At 38.1% G+C, this 24,529-nt stretch overlaps 1 protein-coding gene across 3 annotated transcripts in view; it reads right to left on the bottom strand.

Annotated features, from left to right (window-relative positions):
- Positions 1–24,529, bottom strand: part of MCTP2 (multiple C2 and transmembrane domain containing 2) — a 196,192-nt gene that overhangs the window by 70,319 nt on the left and 101,344 nt on the right. For 2 of the 3 annotated variants that reach the window (XM_025391701.1, XM_025391702.1), the window contains exons 14-16: positions 23,367–23,468; positions 22,071–22,145; positions 20,055–20,174 (exon numbers count right to left, since the gene is read on the bottom strand). In XM_025391701.1, the coding sequence (XP_025247486.1) occupies positions 20,055–20,174; positions 22,071–22,145; positions 23,367–23,468 (297 nt within the window). Of the gene's footprint in view, positions 1–18,819; positions 19,592–20,054; positions 20,175–22,070; positions 22,146–23,366; positions 23,469–24,529 lie in introns of those variants that run through there. The other variant, XM_025391703.1, reaches the window with a different exon arrangement.

The following is a 24,529-nucleotide window of genomic DNA, read 5'->3' as shown; positions in this document are numbered from 1 at the left end:
GCTGAGGCAGGAGAATGGCGTGAACCCGGGGGGCGGAGCTTGCAGTGAGCCGAGATGGCACCACTGCACTGCAGCCTGGGACACAGAGCAAGACTCCGTCTCAAAAAAAAAAAAAAAAAAAAAAAAAAAGATAATATATTTGTGTCCTCTTAAGCCACTTATGTCTTTGATCATTTGTTACAGTAGCAAAATAAAATTAATAAAATTGCACAGGCATGCATCTGAGAACTTGTGAGTTTGGTTCTAGACAACCACAATGAAGCAAAAATCACAATAAAATGAGTCACACAATTTTTTGGGTTTCCCAGTACATAATAAAGGTTATGTTTACACTGTGCTACAGTCTAGTACAGTGTACAGCAACATATGCAATGGTAAGTTGCACCATTATGTTTGCAACAGCATATGTCTAAAAAGGTGAAGTAAATATACTTTAATTAAAAATAGTTCATTGCTTAAAAAAAATACTATCATCTGAGCCTTCAGTGAGTTATAATCTTTTTGCTGGTGGAGGGTCTTGCCTCAATGTTGATGGCTGCTGATGATCAGGGTGGTGGTTGCTGAAGGCTGGAGTGGCTTTGGCAATTTCTTACAATAAGACAGCAATGAAGTCTATCACATCAATTGACTCTTGCTTTCATAAAAGATTTCTCTATAGCATGTGATGCTGTTTGATAGCATCTTAACCATAGTAGAACTTCTTTCAAAATTGGGGTCAACATTCTCCAGCCCTTCCACTGTTTTATTAACCGAGATATGGAATATCCTAAGTCCTTTGTTATTTCAACAATGTCCACAGCATCTTCACCAGGAGTAGATTCCATCTCTAGAATCCACTATCTTGGCTCATTCACAAGAAGAAACTTCTCATATGTTCAAGTTTTATCATGAAATTATAGCAATTCAGTCATATTTTCAGGCTCTACTTCTAATTCTATTCTTGCTATTTCTGCCACATCTAAACTTACTTCTTCCACTGAAGTTCTGAACCCTTCAAAGTCAACTGTGAAAGCTGCCATTGACTCCTTCCAAACTCATGTTAATATTGATATTTTAACCTCCTCCCATGAATCACAAATGTTCTTAATGGCATCTAGAATGGTGAATCCTTTCAAGAAGGTTCTTATTTTGTCCAGATCCATCAGAAAAATTCATAATCAATGACAGCTATCATTTTGCAAAATATATTTATTTAATAAGATCTGAAAGTTGAAATTACTCCTTGATCCATGGGCTACAGAATAGATGTTATGTTAGCCGGCATGAAAACAACATTAATCTCATTGTATATCTCCATCAGAGCTATTGAGCCACTAGATACATTTTCAATGAGCAGTGATATTTTGGAAAAAAAAAAATCATTTTTTTCTGAGAAGTAGATCTCAACAGTGGGCTTAAAATATTCAGTAAATGATCCTGCAAACAGATGTGCTGTCATCCAACCTTTGTTGTTCCATTTATAGAGCACAGGCAGAGTTGATTTTGTAGAATTCTTAAGGGCCCAGGATTTCTAAAATGCTAAATGAGTATTGGCTTCAATTTAAGGTTACCAGCTGTATTAACCCCTAACAAGAGAGTCAGCCTGTCCTTTGAAGCTTTAAAGTAAAGCATTCTCTGTAGCTATGGAAGCCCTAGATGGCATTTTCTTCCAATAGAATGTTGTTTCTTCTACATTGAAAATCCACCGTTTAGTGTAGCCACCTTTATCAATTATCTCAGCTAGAACTTCTGGATAACTTGCTTTTTTGGAGAAATGGTGCCAATAAACTGGTTAGATCTAGGTTTGCACAAATTTTCAATTTGTAAACAAACAAACAAAACAATATGTGCAAAGTGCAATAAAGTGAAGCCTGATAAAAGGAGGTCTGCCTACATAACGTAAAAGAGGTGAAGGGAAACTAGGAAAGGCTGTTTAGACTGACCACAAAACCAATTCTACACTTTTGGAAGAAACCAGTGGGTGTAGGAGGGGGCATGTTCTTCCCAATCAAGGTCCTATGTAGAGAAGGGGAAAGGGAAAGAGACATCAATAATGGAAGAATGGCCTTGGCAAATCTCCGCTTCTTGAAGCTCCAGAATCAAAATGTCCTTTCCTGCCCTGACCCTCCCTTTTCTTCCCTGCTCTCTAATAAAACCTTCATATTTCCACCTGTACCTCTAAGTCATGCTCTCGGTGCCATAATATAAAGAAAGGTTACCAAATCAAAATTCTTTAACCATTTGTTTTCCTAAGATCCATGAGCAGTGAAATGTACTATTTCTGGTGTTTATTTGACATTGTCTTTGACTAATTCTGTATATCATAGAGTGACCTGGTCAGTTAATTAGGGGAACATCAGACTTGATGTCTTGCTCTTAGAGACACATTTCCATCAAGTAGTTCTAGTTTGGTGTGGGTATAACCCCACCTGGCCATTTATTCCCAATGCTTTTGTAGGTAGACATCTCGAGTGTAATGTTTCTCACTTTTACTATCCTCTATGACCATTTAAATAAACAATGCATATCATTTTCAAACTGTCAGTTTCACAATACCACTATACTGAACATTTCTATGAAGACTATGCCTGATCCATTCTAATTTTAAAGAAAGTACATATGATATATAAAATATATTATCTTAATGTTAAATATAAGTTAGAGGCTTTTAGACTCCATTCTTCTAGACATGAAGTTTTCATTGACTTTTATTTTCCCCTTTAGAATATATTAACGGACTTTTTTAAACAGGGGGAAAAGAAGGCTTCTAACCTATATCATACATTCACTTCTTATTAAATAGTTTTTCTTCCCTTAAATGTGAAGCATTTATTAAAATTCGATCCCTTTAATGTTTGCATCATGCTACTGGCCACACTATAGTCTACATTTTGTGATGATTTTATATAAATGGAAAAAAGTCTAACAATCACTTATGGCCCAAGAAAAATCCCCACACCACTCATACAGGCAGAAAAAGTAGTTTAAAAAGTAGAAAAGCACTGAACTAAATGAAAGGAAAAAAGCATCTAATGTGCTGCACTATTGGCTTTTTCCCCCTAGAATGATCATAATTTCAGGTCTAGAATCAGACAATAAATTTCTCATTATGCGTCTTTGCAGAAGGTGGTAATTGAGCAGTTGAAAGTCTGATTTTGGTAAATACATCTTTCAAAGCCATCAGCAAATCTCTGCTCTGATTAAAGGAAGAGAGGAAAAAAAATCTTCACGCATTTATTTATTCTCCATAAAGGTGGGTAGATGAAGAGGTCAAGAACAAAATTCCATTAAATGTATCGATAAGTGTCTTACTCATTTCAGAAGCGTAATTTTTGGCACTGTGGGGCCCTCCATGGTAGAAGTCCAATGGGATTCTAATTGGACTGTAAGTGGACAAAGCATTCTCTAAGAATGTTCTCTGACTTTGCTCACATGAACGTTAGTTTGCAATTGTGACTAAAAGCTTAAACATAACACTTACGACTTACTCCTTCATGACTTACTCCTTTATGTTCATAGAAAGATTAGATCAGAATGAACACAGAAAAAAATGCTCTGGGTAATAAAGCAAGTGTATCTAATTAGCATTAGTGCAGTGATAGAGTAAAGCAGTTCACTGTATTAAGTTACTCCACTTGCAGCTTTATTTCTGGCACTAAAAGAAGCAGGCTTGCAGTAAGTTCACATTAAGCCTGCAATAGCTTTGTACATATTCGATGTGCTTAAAACCGACTAAGGTGCCCTAATTCAGGAACCCTCCAATAATGATTAGTGAGTGATGCTATTTATAGCAAAGTACAATTCCTTTAGGAATAGTATCAAGAATGTCTTGGATGGTCTCCCGTTACTCAGACAGACTACCTATTTGCTTAATTGAAAAGCAAAATTGTGCTTGTATCAGAGCCACACATACTTGCCACTAAAAACAAGAATGATGCCAAGGCTTGGATCCTCCTTTCCCTTAGAAATGCTGTTAGGAGTCTTGAATTTATTCTGATCAAGAGGAGTTCAAGGAGCTTTTTTACAATGCTGAAACATCACCAGAGCTCAGGAATAAATCCAAAATATAGTCGTAAAACATGTGTGTGCACACACACAAGTACATGTACTCACTCAAACAATCTTTTGTGCACCAAGATAAAAGTTCAAATCAAAACCCAGCAACTACAAATTCAATTTTTGACCTGTTACATTGGAAATCTGTTGCATCTTGTACATGAACGTGCTCTAAAGAAAACTACTGAAGTAATGATTATCCCATTTAAAGATACTTCTAAATTTCAGTGTCTTTAACATCAGATAAAAATAACAAATTTGATGGCATAAATAGAAAATAAAGTCTTTCTTAGCTATTTTAGGATCAGACCCTTTTAAGCACACAATGAAAATATTTTTAAAAGCTCTTTAAAAACCAGGAGGCAGATGTTCAGGTAAAACCAAAGCCAAGGGATTGTTTATTTTAATAAAGCTATTATATGTGTAGCCCCAAATTAGGAGTGGCACTCAGGCCAGGAGATGTCTAAACCATCACCACCTGTTTGCCCTGAAAAATCAATTAAAGTCACACTTTCATAGCAGCCCCCTTCTAAACAATAAGACTTTGCTTCATCATGGGACTTGAGGCGCTCAGAGGGAACACGTTTGAAACCTAAATCCTTAGTCTCACATTACTTATAAACTAACCACAGTAAAAACAGCCTTCAGGGCAGTGGTAGAAATGGGAGGGAGAAGGAGATGACAAAGACGAGGAAGGGGAGAAATCCCTACTTCCATTTGTTTCATACTGAGAATCATACCTCCTTTTGGTGAATTCCAATAATTTCTTCAAAGGCTCTATTTTTTTATTTTCTTTTTTTCTCCTTCACAACAGAATCCTGCACTATATTTTCTGTGCAATAGAACAGATCCAACTTTGCAAGTTGAAAGCAAGGGCACTAAAGCCATCGCAAGTGTTTTAGTAATTAAACGAATATGCATAATGAACCATATGCCCAAAGGGCCTGTTCTTCATGTGGGCCAGATTTTTGTTTGAATTTTTAATTTTTATATACAGATGAAACATTCAGTGTAATCTACCAACAGTGTGAGATAACATGCAATCAGAGAAAGTGTGAGGGACAGTCCACGCAGAAGCAGGAACAGGAGAGACTACAGAAATGCTCTTCTGAAGATTTCGATTCAAATGTGTTTCCCCCCTCCAGCAATTGTTCTCCTCATCTGCTCAGAGTCTTCAAGAGACACATATAATGAATATACTGACAGCTTTATACAGGATGAGTAAAATACAGCGCCGTCAGCCGAAAAGTGTGAACATCTCATGGGACAAACAAAGATTTCTTTAAAAAAAAAAAAAATTCTTCTACACCCATCAGTCAGACTACCATCTTGAATTACAGGGAATCCTCCCAGGTGTCTTTCGGAAGCTACATAAATATTATATTGCAGGCTGTAGGACACATATATTAGCAATTTGAACTGATCTAAGAGGACTTCTTACTTCTCAATGACGCAACTGTGCATAGTGGGGAGAAAATGCTCGAGGTGGAATGCAAGCTTGCACTCCCCACTCCTTCCTACAGCAACACAGACTATGAATTTAAGGAGCTCATTATGCCCTTTGCAAACGGACAGCTCCCCGATATTTCCTAAACTGCCATTGGGAAAGAACTAGTAAAACCTTTCTTTAAGCTTTTCAGTGTCATTTAGGAAACCCTGAGTTATAATCAAAGCAATATAAAAGATACAGAGTCTGATAAAATTGCTATATCAGCTCTCAGATACACAAGATTGAGTTAGGATTCTCCAATGCAGAGAGGAGACCTTTTTTCAAATGTGTCTGTGTATCATTTGAAGTTTACAACGATGATCTGGACAAAGTTGTCAGGTCCTAAATGTGGTTGGTCTTGCATATGTCTAATTCAGGGGAAACATTTCAGAATGGGGGTGTGTTTGGGGGGGGTGAGGTTGGGGAGATGCACAGAGGAAATCCTAAAGGTCACCTATTTTCTACATATTTAGCTGAAATAACCTAAATGCAGAATGCTGCACGGGGTGTTACGGCACTGCGAAAAGATTATGAAAATAAATCTGATCAAAAGTCAAAGTGAAGCCTTGGACCCTTTTCAGGCCCCCTTTGGAACACAGAGATGCTGTCATTTTCACTATGTAAACACCAGAAATGGAATGCAGAGCATTTAAAGAGCAAGTAACAATGGTACGGTAAATAACATCTCTTATTGCTTTCACTCCTAATTCAGAGTTTATGCCTTTGACACCGTCTAGGTTACTTGATCTAGTGGTCTCAGTGGAAAGACAGATAAACTTCAACTGCAGGCAGAAGACAAAAATTGACAAGGAGCATCACCTTTCCTGACTGTTTAAATCCTTTAAGGAAGTGTCTGAGCAATTAGAGAGGGAGTGTAATCTTTGCAGAGTGCATTAACACTCTCCGACCTCCCAGACAATAGATCAGACCTCAGACACATAATGCTTCCCTAAGGCTTTTTAGCCAGTGTATTTGATCTCTTAGTCACTCCTGTGTTACTGTAGGTATCATCCACGTAGAAGGCATTATTCATGAGCGCTACTGTCCACTGACTCTGAGGCGGGACTGCAGTCAAGCAAAAAGCAGAAAAGACACCATAATTCTCTGCAGCATTTCCTGTATCTTTAAGATGGAAGCTGGGGGTAGGTCCAGATCTCTGGAAAATATTCTTTCACATTTATCTTTAAGCTACAAAGTCGGTAATGTAAAAGTGTATTAGTAACATTAATACCCATAGGTCATTAGATGATCACGGGGTGTGAACGGAACCAACCCCCAAAACATGCCATACTTTTTGTTTGTAAAATGAACTTCATAAGAGAGTCATTGGGAAAAATACCATGAGTGATAAACAACACTGGAATATGCAAAAGAAAGCAAAGGGGGAAAATCAAATAAAATCCTTGCACTGCAAGCTTTTAAATCTTCATCTATCCTGCAGGTTACTCTGCAGGACACACTAGTCAGGCAATAACCTATTTCCTGATGAACACATCCTGTTCCAACTGCTAATCTCACAGTGGAAGCTTGGCTTTTACCATTTATTATAAACATTTTCAAGAACTGCTTACCATGATATATTTTTTAATGGATTAGATTTTGGTCAGCTGCTAACAGAGCAGAGAACTGAATATTTTTTATATGAAGGCTGCAAAATAGGTTTTCAGAGTGTCTGACTTGCATTCCACTCCTCTCCCTCATGAGTAACTGGAAGAACAATTGAAACAGAATATAAGAAGGCCAGAGGTTTCTTTTCTTTCTTTTTCTGCCTCTTCTATTATATCATAAAAAATTCTGGATCCAAGGGTACAGCATATAAGACATTACTGGTTTGAACTTTACCATAAGAATTAGTGAAATGTTCAGAGGAAAGGCAGAGACTGCAATTCACATAATTTGCTCAAGACCATCACAGTTGTCTGTTGATGACACTCAACATCTAAAGCCTAAAGTGTTTAAACCAAAATAATTACATTTTCTTAGAATCAAGGCAGCTCCCCCTTGAAAATGTACACTGCAAAGGTTTTCTAAATGAGACTATAAGAAAATAGGAAAGCTGAAAATTAGTTTTATCCTTTAGAGTTTACATTTTCAGACTCAAACTTAAAAAACCATAAATGAATATATACAGTCACAAAAAGCAATTTAAAAACTCTTGAACCTTAACTAGCAGAAAAGAAAGATCTCCTATATTCCAAACGCTTTCACTTTGCTTTGACAATGCCTCATGTCCAAAATAACCAAAAGAATTAAAAAAATGTTATCATATTCACTATGTATTTTCTAATGTTAAAAATATACATATTTAGCCGGGCGCGGTGGCTCATGCCTGTAATCCCAGCACTTTGGGAGGCTGAGACAGGCGGATCACGAGGTCAGGAGATCGAGACCATCCTGGCTAACACGGTGAAACCCTGTCTCTACTAAAAATACAAAAATTAGCCGGGCGCGGTGGTATGCGCCTGTAGTCCCAGCTACACAGGAGGCTGAGGCAGGAGAATGGCGTGAACCTGGGAGGTGGAGTTTGCAGTGAGTGGAGATCGCGCCACTGCACTCCAGCCTGGGTGACAGAGCGAGACTCCATCTCAAAAAAAAATACATATTTATGTTTTGTTTTTATCCCTGGATAAATTAGCTTTCAAGAAATTTGTGATCCTAGGCACATTAAAACTAACTGGAAACACGTAGCTAAGGGAGGAAATGGCCTCTGGAAGCAACTGGATTTGATATTATGATTTGAAGGAATGTCTCTGTGAACACACACACACTCTCAGTGTCGCGCCTAAGCCACGTCACACCCAAGAGCAAAGGCCTTCACAGAAGCTAAACCTCGCCAATGGCATAAACATCAAATTTTAGCTGCAGGTTAAAGAAAGTAAAAATAAAACTTAAAAAAGAAGCCTTAAAATGGTTATTTTCCTAATGAAATCTGTACCAACTGGGCGGTAATCTGGATCTTATTTCTTCTGCATAAGGAAGAATGTGCTACAGAATATTCAAGAGAATTATTATAAAAACAAAGTACACAACATGAAAATTTGAAATTTTTTTACTAATGTAATAATTTCTGCTTGTAGACGACTGTATCAAATTAAAAATAAATTGCTGAAATTAAAATCCCCAAGAAGTAGCCCACAGAAATTTACCTTAGGATTTTATCATTTATGAGTTTCTATCGCCACCTGCAGGACTATCTTTAAGTAAACCCAAGCAGTTGTCAAGCTATTTGTTATTTTTCTTTCCTTTTCCTTTTTTCTCTACCTCCTCTTATTCCCCAATCCTGTTTTTGATTAACTTTCTAGGAAATCAATTTTTTGAAAACATGTAGATTATTAAAAATGTAAAAATCACCAATGAAATGCAAAATCAAATTTGCCAAAAGTGGTGCAGCTAATGAGGCCACAGTCAGCTAATTTTTTTTAACAGCTAAATGCACTATGCATTTTCCTATTGTGAAAAGTAGAATTTTGGGATGGGGGGTAATGAATTAGCTTATAGAAGTTTCCTTACAAAAAAATCGAGGGTCTCGGTGATTTCCAAGGAAAACTGCTCTTGCTATGGGACATAATATGTTTATAACTGCATGTACCTAGCTTAATCCAGAGCAGAAGCAATGTGGCTATTAACAAAGGCATACTTACTTTAAGAAGCAATACTCTATTCCTTCTTAAAGAGAAGGCAATATAAGGCAAGGCTTCACTAAAAGTGTCACTAACGCATAATAAAGTAAGAGCAAGTTTTTATCGCAGAAGTCAAAACTTAAACACCTCCCAAACACAAAAGCACCGTTCATCATCATCATCATCCTTGTTATCATCGTTATCATCTTCATTACTGTCATCACTATGGATACAACATTCTGATGAGGAAAATTCACCTGTTCTAACAGAAGAGTCAGTCAAGTGAGCACAAGGTAACAGGTAACAATACAGATTTACATCTCCCTACGGTGTGTTGCCACTCCGAATAGCAACTCCACAGACTCACAAACTATTTTTACTCAAATGTAAGACCTGAGGGAAAACGTACCTAAAAATAAAAAAAAGCAGAGTCCAAGGATCCTGTATATATGCAGTTTATACTCATGAACTAAAACCATAATTTCAAAGTTTATGACTATACAAGCCGCGCATTATAAAAGTAGTATAGGGCTGAGAATCCCCTGTTCAAGCAAATGAGCAGGCCTTGGAAAAATCACTTGCCTGAAGCCCGCAGCTTTCTTCTTCCCCTCAGACCGACCACGAAAGCCCCTCCTACCTTATTCTATGGCTCCATCTTTTCTAGATTAAAACAACAGCTGTTAGGTCTTGCCTAACACCAATGGGGCCCAGAAGTATATTTCTGTTTTGTTTTGGGTTTTTTGCCTCGACAAAACGAAGCATCCCAGACAATGAATTAAAACAGAAACTTTAAAGAGCTTGGGAAGCAATAGAAAAGTCATTTTAAAAGGCCAAAACCAATATGGATTTAGGTAATAAGAGAATCCCAGGGAGACTAAAACAGTCAGTAAACACTGTGCAAGAGCAAGCTTAGATGAGTATACATTGAACCTGATTTTGATTAAATATCAGAATCTTTTCCTTTTGTGTAAGTGAGACGTGGATGATCAGACTAACAAAAATCTTCCTCTAAAATGCATCTGTTATTTAAAAAGCCAATGACACAACCCCAAGAGAAAGGGAGCAGTAACAAAACACACCTTTCTAAATCATAAATCAAATGGCAAAAGTACAACATGCTGTAGTAAACCCTAACCAGACCACAAAAAAGGTTTCTCTCCATAAACATCAGATCAGGCAGCTAGAATGATTACTCGGCTCTCTAGTAACTGTCACCTGTGGTGGGTCTAATTACAGGCTACCCCAGCAAGCACGCCCACATCGCACAGCAATAAAAGGGCCCTCCGCTTGCCAAGCACAGCCAGACAATGGCGAGCACACGCCACCTGATGAGGAGCCCCAAAAGATCAGCCAGAGAGACTAATAAAAATGACAGCTTAGAAACAAATGACAAAGCTCAGACTGAAAAAAAAAAAAAAAAAAAAAGGCAATATCAAATTAGCCAGATATCTAAGTGCTGAGCATGGCTCTTCAACAGGTCAAAACCTACATAGGAAAGTGGTTCTAACTGTTTTCACACACACCAGGTCCCCCTATTTCTAAATATTCTTTTCTGTTTTTGCATCACACAAAATGTTTGCACATCCAGGTGTCACATATAGAAACAAATGAGAGGGGAGAAAAGGCATTCAGTTCTGAAAATATCAAGAATGGAATATTCTCAGATTCAGGGGCTGTGATGGCACTTAGAGATTTGCCAGCTCTCTTCCTCGTCCTGACTGCCTTTTGGCCATGTTGCTACTAATTAGCACAATCCCTGGATGGGCAGGATCAAGAAAAAGTCAGAAAAATGCGTATCAGACAAGAATATGATGAAGTTGCTAGCTTGTTTTTGGATTTTAGCTACTGATGCAGCCACAGGCTGTTATGATCAGGGGAGATGTAAGAATAAAAAGAAGGCAACATCTGGTAACAGATGGTTTTCACTAGTTCTAGCACCCTTCAAAGCAGCATTGATTAGATGCCTACTGCGTACCCAACATTATCCTAAGCAGTAAGGATATGCGCAAAGATGAAAGACGGGGCCTTTGCCTTTCTGCAGGTTGCAATATTCTAAAACAATCCTTCAATCATGAGGCTGTGTTATACTGCATAACTATATAACACATGACATTAACCTGAAGTATTAAGTCATTGAAATAAAATACCTCCCTTTCTTTCTTTCTTTTTTTTCTTTTTTTGAGACGGGGTCTCACTCTGTTGCCCAGGCTGGCCTCAAACTCTGCCTGTGTCTCTCAAAGTGCTGGAACTACAGGCATAAGCCATCTATTTTTGACATGAACTGAATGTATTAGGTCAAGCATGAAGAGAATTATCATAGCCTTGAGATAGAACTCTGCTTTGGCATCTGGTGGTTAAATAGGCATTAAGTAGTCCTGGAAACGGTCGACTCCCGAACATTAACCACAGCACACAATACCAAGCTCTGCATTTCCACCCTGTCATTGAACAGCTTCTCAACAAGTCCAGGTCCACAAAAACACTTTGCAATGAAATAGCACATGAGTGCGTGTGTGTTTTAATGAGGCCTTTCTCTGATTTTGAAGAATACCATCACCCACCAATAGTTATATCAGATAGTAATTCCTACCCATACTTGTAACCCATTCCATGTTTTTAAAATACTTCCATGCTTATGACCTAATTTAATTCCCAAAAAGCACATTTTTCTTATGATATGCCTGAATAATCAAAACACTACCTTTTGTTTTCAAATATAAGGGAGGATGATAGAGGAAAGTTGGGGGAATAAAGTAGGGAAACCAAGGAGCTGAGGAGGGCTGCTGGAGGGAGACAGAGGAGAGGGGATAAATGGGGTGAGGAGGAAGGAGAGAGAGAGGGAGGGAGCGGGAAAGGAAGGGTGAGTGGCCGGGCGCGGTGGCTCAAGCCTGCAATCCTAGCACTTTGGGAGGCCGAGACGGGCAGATCACAAGGTCAGGAGATCGAGACCATCCTGGCTAACACAGTGAAACCCCATCTCTACTAAAAAAATACAAAAAACTAGCTGGGTGTGGTGGCGGATGCTTATAGTCCCAGCTACTCAGGAGGCTGAGGCAGGAGAATGGCATAAACCCAGGAAGCGGAGCTTGAAGTGAGCTGAGATTCGGCCACTACACTCCAGCCTGGGTGACAGAGCGAGACTCTGTCTCAAAAAAAAAAAAAAAAAAAAAAAAAGGAAGGGTGAGTGGAAAATATGGGAGGAGGGTAGACAGACTTATGAGTGCTCAGTATGAAAATTCATTTTTGTATTTCCATATCTAGCAGTGTATTAGATACTCAAAACCATCACTGCTTCTGGAAGGGGGAAGGAGAAAAGGGAAGAGAAAAGAGGAAAGAGGGAGGATTGAGAAGGAGCAAGCCTGAAGAAGGGGTAGTCAAGCATCAGTTGCATTAAGGAGCTACATGACCTCTGGAGTCTTTAAGATTAAAGATCCTAAAATCTGGATCAAGTTCAGCAGGGTATCTCTGGAAAACAGAGTGAACTAGACTGCACTACTTGGAATCTGTAAAACACAAGGAATCCGTATTAGTCAGGGTTATCTAGAGAGACGGAACTAATGGAATATATATATATGCATTTATTAAGTATTATCTCACACAATCACAAGGTCCCACCATGGGCCAACTGGAGGCTGAGGAGCAAGGAGAGAGCCGGTCTGAGTTCCTCAGCTGAAGAACTTGGAGTCCGATATTCAAGGGCAGGAGGCATCCAGCACGGGAGAAAGGTGTAGGCTGGGAGGCTAGGCCAGTCTCTCTTTTCACATTTTTCTGCCTGCTTATATTCTAGTTGCACTGGCAGCTGATTAGATAATGCCCACCCAGATTAAAGGTGGGTCTGCCTTTCCCAGCCCACTGACTCAAATCTCCTTTGGCAACACCCTCACAGACACACCCAGGATCAATACTTTGTATCCTTCAATGCAATCAAGCTGACACTCAGTATTAACCATCACAGAATCCTAAACAGAAAATTCAGAGAAGGCAGAAAATGCGTGCTTGCAAGTGCACACCAACGGGAAGTTCGGAAAAGGCAGTGATAGTGACACAGGGTCCCACACAGAGCCTGGACCTATACACAAAAGCGGGAGTTAATCATTTACATCTAACAGGCTATGTGAATATGGCTGTGCTATGATTACAATAATTGAGATCTAATGTTTACTAGTCAAAATTGAAATGCTCCAAAATAATGATAAGTGATTTCAGTCAGTCGATCTATGATTCTGTCTGAAATCACAACTCACAAAATTGAACATATAAACATGAAAATATGCTAAAATAGTTAATAGTGTCCTTTTAAATTTTTAACAGATAATCTTTTTAATGCAATTACTGTAATTTTATTAAATTGCATAATTAGTTAATGCCTGGAACCTGCCAATAGAAGGTGCAATTATGTTGTAAACATTATACTCACAATATGCAATGATGGATTGTTCCTATTTTTAAAAAGTGCTGAAAAAACTTTAAAATATTTTGAAAGTATATTATATAGTCCTTCATGAAAAGGAAGACTAGGGAAACTATCTTACATATGTTAAAACAAATAATAAGATGCCAAATATTTTAAGCATTTAATATAGCTATACATTTTGCATATATATGTATATGGATGTGTGTGTGCACTTATATATACACACTTAGATGTCTAAAAACCCCTCTTCTGGTTATTGTAACTGTGAAATTTCGTTTTTCCAGCTTTACAGAAATACTTATAATTTTTGAGCATCAACTGCACACACACCTAGCAAATGGGCGGCGATGTCTGCTCTGCACATCCAGTTGTGACTTCTGGTGGATGTCACGGCCAATGAAAGAGCTTAATCAAATGCAGGTGCGTTTGGTTGTGAGTAAACTGGTGACAGAATTTAAAGTAAATCTTTTAGACACAGTTAACACATAAATATCGAAGGCATCAAAAAGACATTGACCAGCATTATTTAAAGAGTCTAATCTCAAAACAATGTTGTAATTGCATTTGTCATTTGTACCAAAGCAAAATGAATCTGAATGTTTTTTGGTCCACAGAGAAATCATGGAAAACAGCAGTCCTCAAGGCCTTGCCTTTGGTTTTTACTAAAATGTTTTTACTAAAATGGTTTTTACTAAACTGCTTTCACAAAACATTCAACAGAGCAACTTTTAATTTCCCAAATGTCCTCTACTTCTTCGTGTTTATGCATGTGTGTGTGTGTGTGTGTGCGCACAAGTACATGTGTGTTGGAAGGGCTGACTTTATTACTGCTACTGTTGTTTTTAAGTTCTATGTGAAATTACTTCACATTTTCTCAATATTCTAGGATCTCTAAAAGCTAAGAATTCTATATATGTTAAATATGGGATATCACCAAACAAGTGGACAGTTGTATTTTTTAACTTTATTGAGGGAGAGGTTGATGGATGTTTTAATTTGTGTATCATATTTCAATCCTTGTCAACTCTGAAAAGTAAATTCTTTATTTCCCTACACTCAAAAAATCAGAAAAAAGTCACAGATGTTAAAATCATAGCTTTATGAAGATACTCATTGATATATGGTAGATTCAGATTAGTTTTTAAGATCAAACGTCCAAGTAAAAATTTAATAAAACAAAGAATCCATCAATGCCCCACAGACTTGCCTCCCTTGATACAATAGGTGTGTGCCTGAAAGATAGGTGGAAAAACGAAACTGCATAAATGCAATTCTACGTTAAAAGCATCAGGAGAACTTTGCTGTTTAAAATCACCTTCTGATGATGCCATCTGTCAAGTAAATAATATTTTATCATATGAAAAATGCATTTATATAATAATATAACTTTAGGACTTTTAATAGACAGACAACATTGGGATTTATAAGTATGTCATAACAAAACACCCATATGTGATTGGATTTACCAATATAAATATCACAATGCAAAGTTATCTTTTGAGAACAAATTTATCATCATTATGATCAAATAATATATTTGCACTGAGACACTGGGTATATAAAATAGAGATCCCCACTAGAAATGTGGGCCTCTTTTATAGCTATTATTTCAAGATATTTTAAAGGAACATAAGGGATGGTTATTCTCTTCTACCCCATCCCTTTTTTGAACAACTTGGAATACTAAAAAAAAAAAAACTGAAAAGTACAAATGGCTTCCATGAACCCTTCCACTAGTTGTTTTCTGTTTTTACTTTCTTCTCCCCTTGAAAATCCCTCTACATCATCTAAAAGCATTCCTCAAAGGTTGGGAAAAACTAAGTCAGACTCTAATTTGGGACTCAGTCTAGAAGCAAGGCTCTAGGGCTTTTCAGATCATCCAACTGGATCCCAAGGATGCCAAAGGCATGTGACGCCCAGCCACCTTTGGCTTCTTCGATTTTGGTCTCATTATCACTTGTGAATAAAATGTCTGAGCTAAAGAAGTATTCCCACCCATGTAATGAGGGTTTCTTTCCTCTATAGCATCACAGCTTGGAACAGTCTTAATCCCCACACATAATATCTAAATACAGATCAGAAATGATCAGTATGGTTGCTCCTGGTGTCATTATCTAAATACAATGACAACAAGCATTGCATCGTGGGCATCAGTGAGAAGCAGAATAGCTGAAGGGTTAAGCCTGCATAGGCTAAAGCAAGATGGCCTGGGTTTCAATTCCACCTCCACCTCATACACACACACACACACACACACGAGCTCTGTCACTGTACTTGACCTCTATAGGCTTATTTTTCTCCTCTGTAAAAAGAAGATAGTAATCACCATCTACATCAGCAGGTTGTTGTGAGAACTAAATTTATAAAATCCTTGGGACAGTGACTAAGCACTGAAATAACATGAACTATGAATAATAGTACAAATAGTCAAAATCTGTGTGGGAATGGCCATGTACACGTCTTGTGTATGTATGTACATGTGTATAAAATACCACATATATTTACAAATCTATTCATAGGGAAATATAGAGGTGCACTTACTTCAAGGCAAAATATTTTAGTTCTATTTGGCCTCGTTCACTAAGTCGACATCTCATATTAATTTGTTTTTCAAATGGGAAAGTCAAGAATGTTACTTTTTGAAGGAAGGAAAAGAAAAAATATCTACTTAATTTAAAACAACTAAGCAAACCTTAGAAAAGGCAAGATACCAAAATGTCTAGAAAACCTAGGGGAAGGAGAAAGACTGAAAAGACAAAATGAGAAAGATTTTCAATGTTCATCCTAACAAGAAGAACTCAGTCTGTAGAAACTTGATTTGGAATGGTCTGACCACCCTACAAAAGCCCACGTTTAATTTCTTATAACAATAAATTCAACACTATGCAGCAACATTAACATAGCAGGTGCCAGTGAATTACTGATAACTTTCTTCTCTCATGTTGGGAATACAACCACCCCTGTAAGTGTAGCAGTGAAAAATCGCATGGTAGAGGAAGCTGACGCTTGGATCATCTAGCAAGGTGAATTCTCTCACGTTTGTCCATCCACTGCTGATGAGACACCACGTGGACCTAGATCTTAACAGCCTGCTCTTTTGTATCTGCTGCTTTCAACAGGATATGATTATGTTCATGCACATGTATATAGGCATCCATGGAAAACATATGGTTTGCTTTCATAAAGTCTTAAAATTGACACTGGGAATAAATTAAACATGATTCTACAATGTTCATGCTTGTATCACCTGGAAATAGAGTCCAGAACATAAAGTTAGTATTTTACGTTTTCTTACAAAACAGAAGAAAAACACATCCCTTCGGTTCTGCCCTTAGTTTGTTGTGTTAGCATCACTTCCTGTACTGTCACAGGAAGAAAAGCCCTACCAGGGACTGGTTCAACTAAAATAGCTCCTTTCACATCTGTGCAGTGAACCCTCAACTATCACATACGCTAATTTCAGTTAGAGGACCTGACTACAGGTCATTTAACAAATCCTTGACTTAAAAACTTTGCTTCAGACACCACCACTGTTCTGCCCTGTAATGCCAAGCCAAGCAGCTGGAACATGAACAAAGTGACGAATAAAGACACCAAGCAGCATTCTGTCTTCAACAGATCACAGGAGAACATCCGTCAGTGTGTCACCTCTGACAGATATGGCAGTTGCATAGTGAAGAAAGGCAGAGGAGAGCCTGGCAGGTTGAGGATCCAACATTTTGCAGAAAGACAACCCATCATGAAGCCCCACAGACTTGAGGACACAGCACTACAGCCAGGGTGGCACCCAGGTGTGCACCCCCACCCCCGCCAACCCAGTCCCCTACAGACAGCTAACAGGTCTACAGGCAAGGTACATGAATGAAACGCATTTTCAAAGAAAAGGAAATGAAGGCTTGGCTACCCATAATCTTAATAAAAGAAGAATGAAAGAAGATGAAACTGAGGCCAGTTGTGGTGGCTCAAGCCCATAATCCTAGCACTTTGGGTGGACGAAGTGGATGGATCACAAGGTCGGAAGTTCAAGACCAGCCTGGCCAATACGGTGAAACCCCGTCCCTACTAAAAATATAAAAATTAGCTGGGCATGGTGGTGTGCGCCTATAGTCTAAGTTACTTGGGAGGCTGAGGCAGAAGAATCGCTTTAACCCAGGAGGCAGGGGTTGCAGTGAGCTAAGATCACATCACTGCACTCCAGCCTGGGTGAAGAGTGAGACTCCGTCTCAAAAACAATAACAAAAAAACCTAAATACATTTTTTATTCTGTCCCAGGAAAGCACTTTCTGTATAGCCTCTCACTTTAATAGCAGAAATCGTTTTGGAATAATCACAATAGGAATAACAAAAACAATTTTTAATAAAATTACACTTCGTCAACTTAGGGAGCAGAAGTATCCACTACGTTACGGCTGTGATATTTCTGAGAATCACTAAGGCCAGTCAACATACACATGGTCTAAATTTTTGAAAGCAGAGTTTTAAATTAAAACTGAAAATGAGTTTAAGTGAGCACTTTTATTCCAGTACTTTCAGGACAACCAAATGATAGGCTGTAGGTATACAGCATATCTAACGGTTCTGCATTTTTTTCAATGGTGTCCAGTGAGAAACGTCCCTATACACACAGTCACATAAACCCACGTATCCTTGCAAAATCATACTTTGGAAAACCAGCAAGAACACCACCATCTTGATCTTCCTTGCTGTGGGCCTCAGAGATTTGAGAGTACAACATGGCAGCCTGCATTCTCCAGTCTGGGGGTGGGCTCTGCTCCAAGGCATGAAGCCCAGCAGGGAGGAATCCCTCAGAGAAAAGGCAGTGGAGAAGTGGCTCCATTTCCAAGGCTCCCTTCCTGTTTAGAAGTCCCCTCTATTAGACAACGTATTTCTATTCATCTGTTCTAATCTTTCTTCAGATCAAGCCAGCAGCCCATTAATCATTTCTGTCATCTCCCTACAGAATCCAGGGCAACAGATCTCTGTTTTTCTAAAATCACAGTGCCAGAAACTAAACTCGAGAAAGAGGAAATCCTCTCCTCCTCACAGCGGCTGTCTGGGTGCTGACTGGAAGAAGCCACCAATTGTGTTCACTTTCCTCTTTTGCCCAGAATTGCACAGAACATTCCATGGAAAGTTTTGAAAGGGAATTCGGGTGGGAGGTGGAGCTGGGGAGGTTGAAGAGGAACCCAACGCATGAAGCCACCAGCTGAGGAGAACGTGAGAAAGGGAAGTAGATAAACAAATGCTGAGACAATGACGGATACAGATTAATAAAACCTTTATTAGTGTTTTTATTAAGGCCAAATGTTTTAGCAACTTCAGACAGCAGAAAAAGTATATGAAAGGTCAAGCCTGCTGGCAGCATGGGTCCTCTACACTGAAGCAGTGGAGAACTAAAATAAACTACACCAAACAAAATACTCCCCAATGGCAAAGGAAAAGCCTCTTTTGGAGCTGATGTACTTGATTGCATAAAGATGTTGGGAGTGACCTGAGCCCATTCACATCTTGGGCTAAATATGTTTTTCCCCCATTTTTTAAATGAGGCTATGCCTGTTGGCTAAGAGAGAACATTGAGCATATGTTGGCAGTAGAAAACAGAAGACAGAACCACATAACATTCAGAAACCAGATTCACCAATAATCATGACTGATATTCACACTCTTAGAACACTCATACCTCATATTAGTTTTTAATAGTGATCTTTGCACAGGACAGAAATAAATGGCATGATACTAAATATACAGAGATTTGCAGCTGGGAGCCTTGATTTCTCCTCCCATGGCTGACATTACCAATTTGATCAAGGACAAGTCCCTTTACAAATGAGAGAGGATGCCCTGAGATATAAAGGCATGAGGCCAGCTGTGAAGTCCTTCCAAGATTCTTGGGCTCTCAGTGGTAGACTTAGGTGGTTTAAAGATCTCTTGCAGCGCTTTGATTCTGTGATTTTATTATGCTCATAAGGATGAGCCAATGTCACCAGAGAAAAGGGTACATTTCATATACAGGGGTGGTTCCTCTTTGTGGTACTGAATGAAATTCTAATGTGTAATGATCAGTATGTCCCAACTGGCTTGAAATGAATAAACATCTTTAATACCAAAGTTCAGGAATAATTTACTTAAAATGTAAATTGAACAATTCAGTTATTATTCAGTCACGTGATTCTTCAGATGCAATTTTTCAAAAATTACGGGCAGTCACTGGCACAGAAAGAAAAAAAATAAACACAATGCAGGGCTATACAAATGTAGCTATAGTAACAACTGGAGAAACATTTAAACATATGTATACAACAGTGGTGCTCTTAAATGTACCAAGAGACCGTATATGACTAAGATTTGGGTAATTTAAGGGGTTTCCCAGGGTAAATTTGACCTAAGAACTGTCTTAGACAACCCTCACATAATCACCTATGCTGTAATGTATTTCAGAAAGATGAATAGATGTAAATAAGCAGCAAATAATTTGAACATAAGAAAGGAAGCTTACCGCGAATGCTATCGTACTTCTTAACGTAGATTCCCACTGGAAGCAGCTTTTAAGGAATTGCATTGTATTCCATATTGCCATAGTGATTCTTTTCACACGGTCCACATCTCTTGATAAGATCTGATTTTAAAAAATGACAAACAGGAAACGAGATTTAAATACTACAAATATTCCATCTAGGTCAGGTACCCTGATCATTTAAAGTATATGCTATATAGATCCCAATTTTAAAAAATGATAATAATAGAAAGGAGAAGGCCTGACACTTCTAAAAGTCTTTTTAAAATATGGTCATTCACAGAGGAAAAGAGAATCAAATGCATTTTAGTGCTCATCTGAAAAAGAACAGCCTGTTTCAACAGTGTTCAGTACAAAAATGAAAATGGTGAAACTACAGAAGCCAGGTATTTAATGCTGGTGAATTTGTGTGAGAAAGACACATACAGAGGCAGAGAGAGAACTAGAAAGAGAAAGACAGAGAGAGAGAGAAAGAGAGATACAGACACAGAATGAATGTCTATGTTGTTTAGTTTGGAAGCAAATGAATAGATTTACAATAAAAACATACAAGTATTATAGCTTATCTAGTCCAGAGGTCTACAGAAAAGTAGAGCTCTGGGAAGGGGTTGAAGTTCACCTTGGCAAGTTACTTAATTTCTCTCTTATAAAATAGGGTTGATATTAGTGCTAATCTTACAAGTTGTTGAGAGGATGAAAAAGCTTAGAAAAGTGCCTGTCACAGAGTAAATGCTTTCAAGTATTTGTATCCTAAGGAAATGTTTCAAGTTTATCAAAATTTGGGGGTCTAAGTAGCAAGAGGCACGTGGGGAGGGTCCTAGCATACCCCAGGATTTCAGCCCCAAGTTCCCCGGTGCTCTCAGAGCCCAAAGTCACCCCACATGGAGGTCTTGTTTTGCAAAGGAAATGTCTCTCTCCCAGTTGTAGGCAGATTCATTTCAATGTGCTTGCAAAGCAGCTACCCCACCCACCTCAACCCAGGTTTTAGCTTTCAAGTAAACAGAGTGAAAGGCAATAATAATAATAAAATAAGACATTTACTCAGATTACACAAAATAAATATTACACTCAATGTTATGGCAGACCAAAATGAAATATTTGGAGGCTTCCCCTCAGAAGACGTTTAAGGCCTTTCCCAACTATGCCCAGAAGTTCATGGGAAACAAAAGGATGATAAGATGTCTTTATATTTAACTGCTTTATGTAATCCACAGCTGCTCACCCCAAAGGAAGTGGTGGAAGTAATAAACTCTTGAAAAAGGGGACACTTTGTTCTTTGTTATACAATTGAAGAGGGATAATAGGTACAAAGTGAAATCCTGAGCTGTGGAGAGTACAACAGGGAGGAACTCTGAAAAAGAAATGTAAAGGTCACAAAAAAAAAAAAAAAAAAAAAAAAGTGAAACTTCCTACCGGGCCCTGAACTTCACCTTTTGTTGAACTAAATGAGAGAGGAATTAAGGGCAATAGGCAGAGGGAGAGAACTTGCATTCAGCATGGGGTGAAATGCCAACAGATCCCAAATTTAGACCACACCGAAGTGGTAGGAGCAGTCATGAGCGAAGCCCAGGCTAGAAGTCTCTGAAGATCTGCTGGGTTAATTCTGTTACTGACTCCACACACTGTGCCTCCCTGAAACTTCTCTAAAGGGCAGAGGACGAAATGGCTATGATTAAAGGACGGGTACGCAGAACAAGACATTGACAGTCTTGATGCTAGGAATTTTTGTTTATACAATGAATCAGGAGAATAATGGGGTCTGAGAACTTCTGTTTAATCCAAGAATTATGTTCTAAGTCTTGTCCTTCTTATGGGAGCTGACCGACCTCCTTATTTTAGGAGAAAAGGGGACAAGGAGAAAGAAGTGGAGAGACGGGACAAGAGGGAGAAAGGAGGAATAAGAGGGAGGAAAAGATTCAAGGACGAAATTATAGGCAAGTGTTAATACTTCAGGTGCTGAGTGTACCAATTAACAAGCCACCTACTGTACCGACCCACCTTTTTGGACAGCTTGCGGCTGTCTTCAACAAAGCGCTTTTCCCTGGGAGTAAACGTCCTAATACTTGCTTTGACCTAGAAAGACATCATTGTTTAAAAAGGGCAGCATTTATAGGGACTTCATCCATCTAGTTTTCTTAATGAGTGGGAAAATCATGCAAACCAATAGCTTCTGACTCTGACCTTAGCAGGGAGCAAAGAAATGGTGGACACTCCTGTGCCCTGTATATGTTTCTGGGGGTCTCATTTGATGAAAGTCCCTGGCATGGGTCAGATTGAGTCTAGAATGGTACTGTCTCTACTTGGCTCATCTCTGGGGGTATTTTAAACCACTGCAGAGACTGATGTTCATGAATTTTTCAAACTAACGTCTGTAAAAGATAAAACTTCCTTCTGAAATCCTTTTAAGTTAAGCTTCTACCAAAAATGTCTGCAGGTGAATAACCATTTCCAGTTTATGAAAACACACTTTTCACAGAGAATCTTATTTCCTTTCAATGACCTGGAAAAATAAGTCAATGAGCCATTTTAACCCTGTTTTACAGGCAATAAACTGAGGCTCAGAGGGACTTATGCACTTGTTCAAACCAGCAGACTGAGTAAGACCCCAAAGAATCAGATTCAAGTCCTTCTCCACATCACATGAACTGTAAAATCCCTTAACCGAAATATTTTCTCTTCAAGTCTGTATTCCACTTGTCCCTTAAACTCAGGTTTTACCAGTATACATACTCTACATACAAACGTTTTCCAGAAGAAAGGAGGAGATGAGGGTGACCTGCTTATAAAATGTACATACGATTTCCTTGAAGGGAAAGGGAAGGAAATGGGAAGAAGCAGCAACACATCGTTATACTGGAGACTGTGCCCAGAGTTCTAGTATTATTGAGAATGTGAGAAATATATATATATATCTTTAATTTACATAATATAGCATTTTATATACTATATGTTATACAATTATATATTACATAGGTTATATTATATACATTTTATATAAAATTTTATAATAAAGAGATCATATAAAAATAATTTTCCTGTTTTTTTAATTTTTTCCCTGACAATTTAGATTTACTGAGAATTAAACAACATCAATTCTGCTGATTCAACAGGGTTAATACCACTTGAGAGCTGGGATGTCCAGCACATTTTATGACTCAGCTTTAAAACACTATTCTTTCCTCTCTCTAGCTGCAAAAATTCTGAAACATCTTACATTGATTTGAGCCTGCAAAAGCTGGTCACCTTCTATTTTAGGTATGGGAAAGCCGGGAAGTATGACCCAGTTAGACTTACCGGATTATATATAAGGTCCATCTCTAAGTAAATAACTCCTTTAAAAGCTTGTTCTAAATCTTTATTCTTTAGTACATAACAATTTGGTTGTCCATCTCTAATCTGTCACAAACAAAAATTAAAAAACACATTGGTGCAAAGTTACTATGTGGTTTAAAGTAAATAACCAAAACTAATTTTGGCAAAATTGGGGATGCAGAATGATCACAGATGAAGCAAACATTAAACAAATATTAATTCTATGATAAATCACCTTTTACTTTTAGAATGCTGTTATAACACGCTCTAGACAGGAAGATAAAGTGACAATCACCAGGCTGAAACTGATGTGTGGGTGAAAAACATTGGTGCAAATCATAAGTTACATATTTCCATTTACTCAAAAATGATGAATATTCTACAAAATTCCTGGCCAATACTCTTCAAGACTGTAAAGGTCATGGGAAAAAGGAAAGACTAGGAAACTGTCATAGATTAGAAGAGACTAAGGAGATAAGATGACTAAATGCCATGTGGTACTCTGGATTGGGTCCTTAAGCAGAAAAAAGATATTGGTGCAAAAACTGGTGAAATCCAAATAAGGATCAGAGTTTAATTGCAATGTAACAATGTTAGTTATTTCCAGTTTTAACAAATGTATTATGGTAATATATGACGTCAACATTAGAATAAACTGGACAAGGTATGTATGGGGAACCCTGTATTCTCTTTGAACTTCTCTGTAAATCTAAAATTATTCCCCCCAAAAGGTTATTTTTAACAGAAATGAATAAAGGAGCTGGTTTTAATAGTGTTTTACTAGCCACGAAACAATGCAAATTAAGTAAATAAATCAGTTTAAAGTTGAGGTCAAAATCCAAAAACACTCAAAATGTACAATGCCAATAAATCTTCAAAACAAACAAGTTTCTCTGCTGTCCTCTCTTGGCTGGCATGTCGCATCAGTTCCATACACTAGTCTACCTGTGGACCCTACATATAAGTTATCTAAGTAAAACATCTTCAGTATCATTTTGGAAACTAATTGGCCCCCATGAAAGACAAGTTAATTAGCTTGATTTAATCATTCTCTTTTCAGATCTGATAGCAGTCATGATTTTACATAGTAGTAGTATATGTAACTGATTAAACTTCAGGCTTCTAAGAAGCATACCTGTTAACTC

This window comes from Theropithecus gelada, chromosome 7b, assembly GCF_003255815.1.
Source record: "Theropithecus gelada isolate Dixy chromosome 7b, Tgel_1.0, whole genome shotgun sequence".
Lineage (NCBI taxonomy): Eukaryota > Metazoa > Chordata > Mammalia > Primates > Cercopithecidae > Theropithecus > Theropithecus gelada.
Note: the sequence above shows the minus strand (reverse complement) of the source record. Positions and strands in the feature narration are given on the sequence as shown.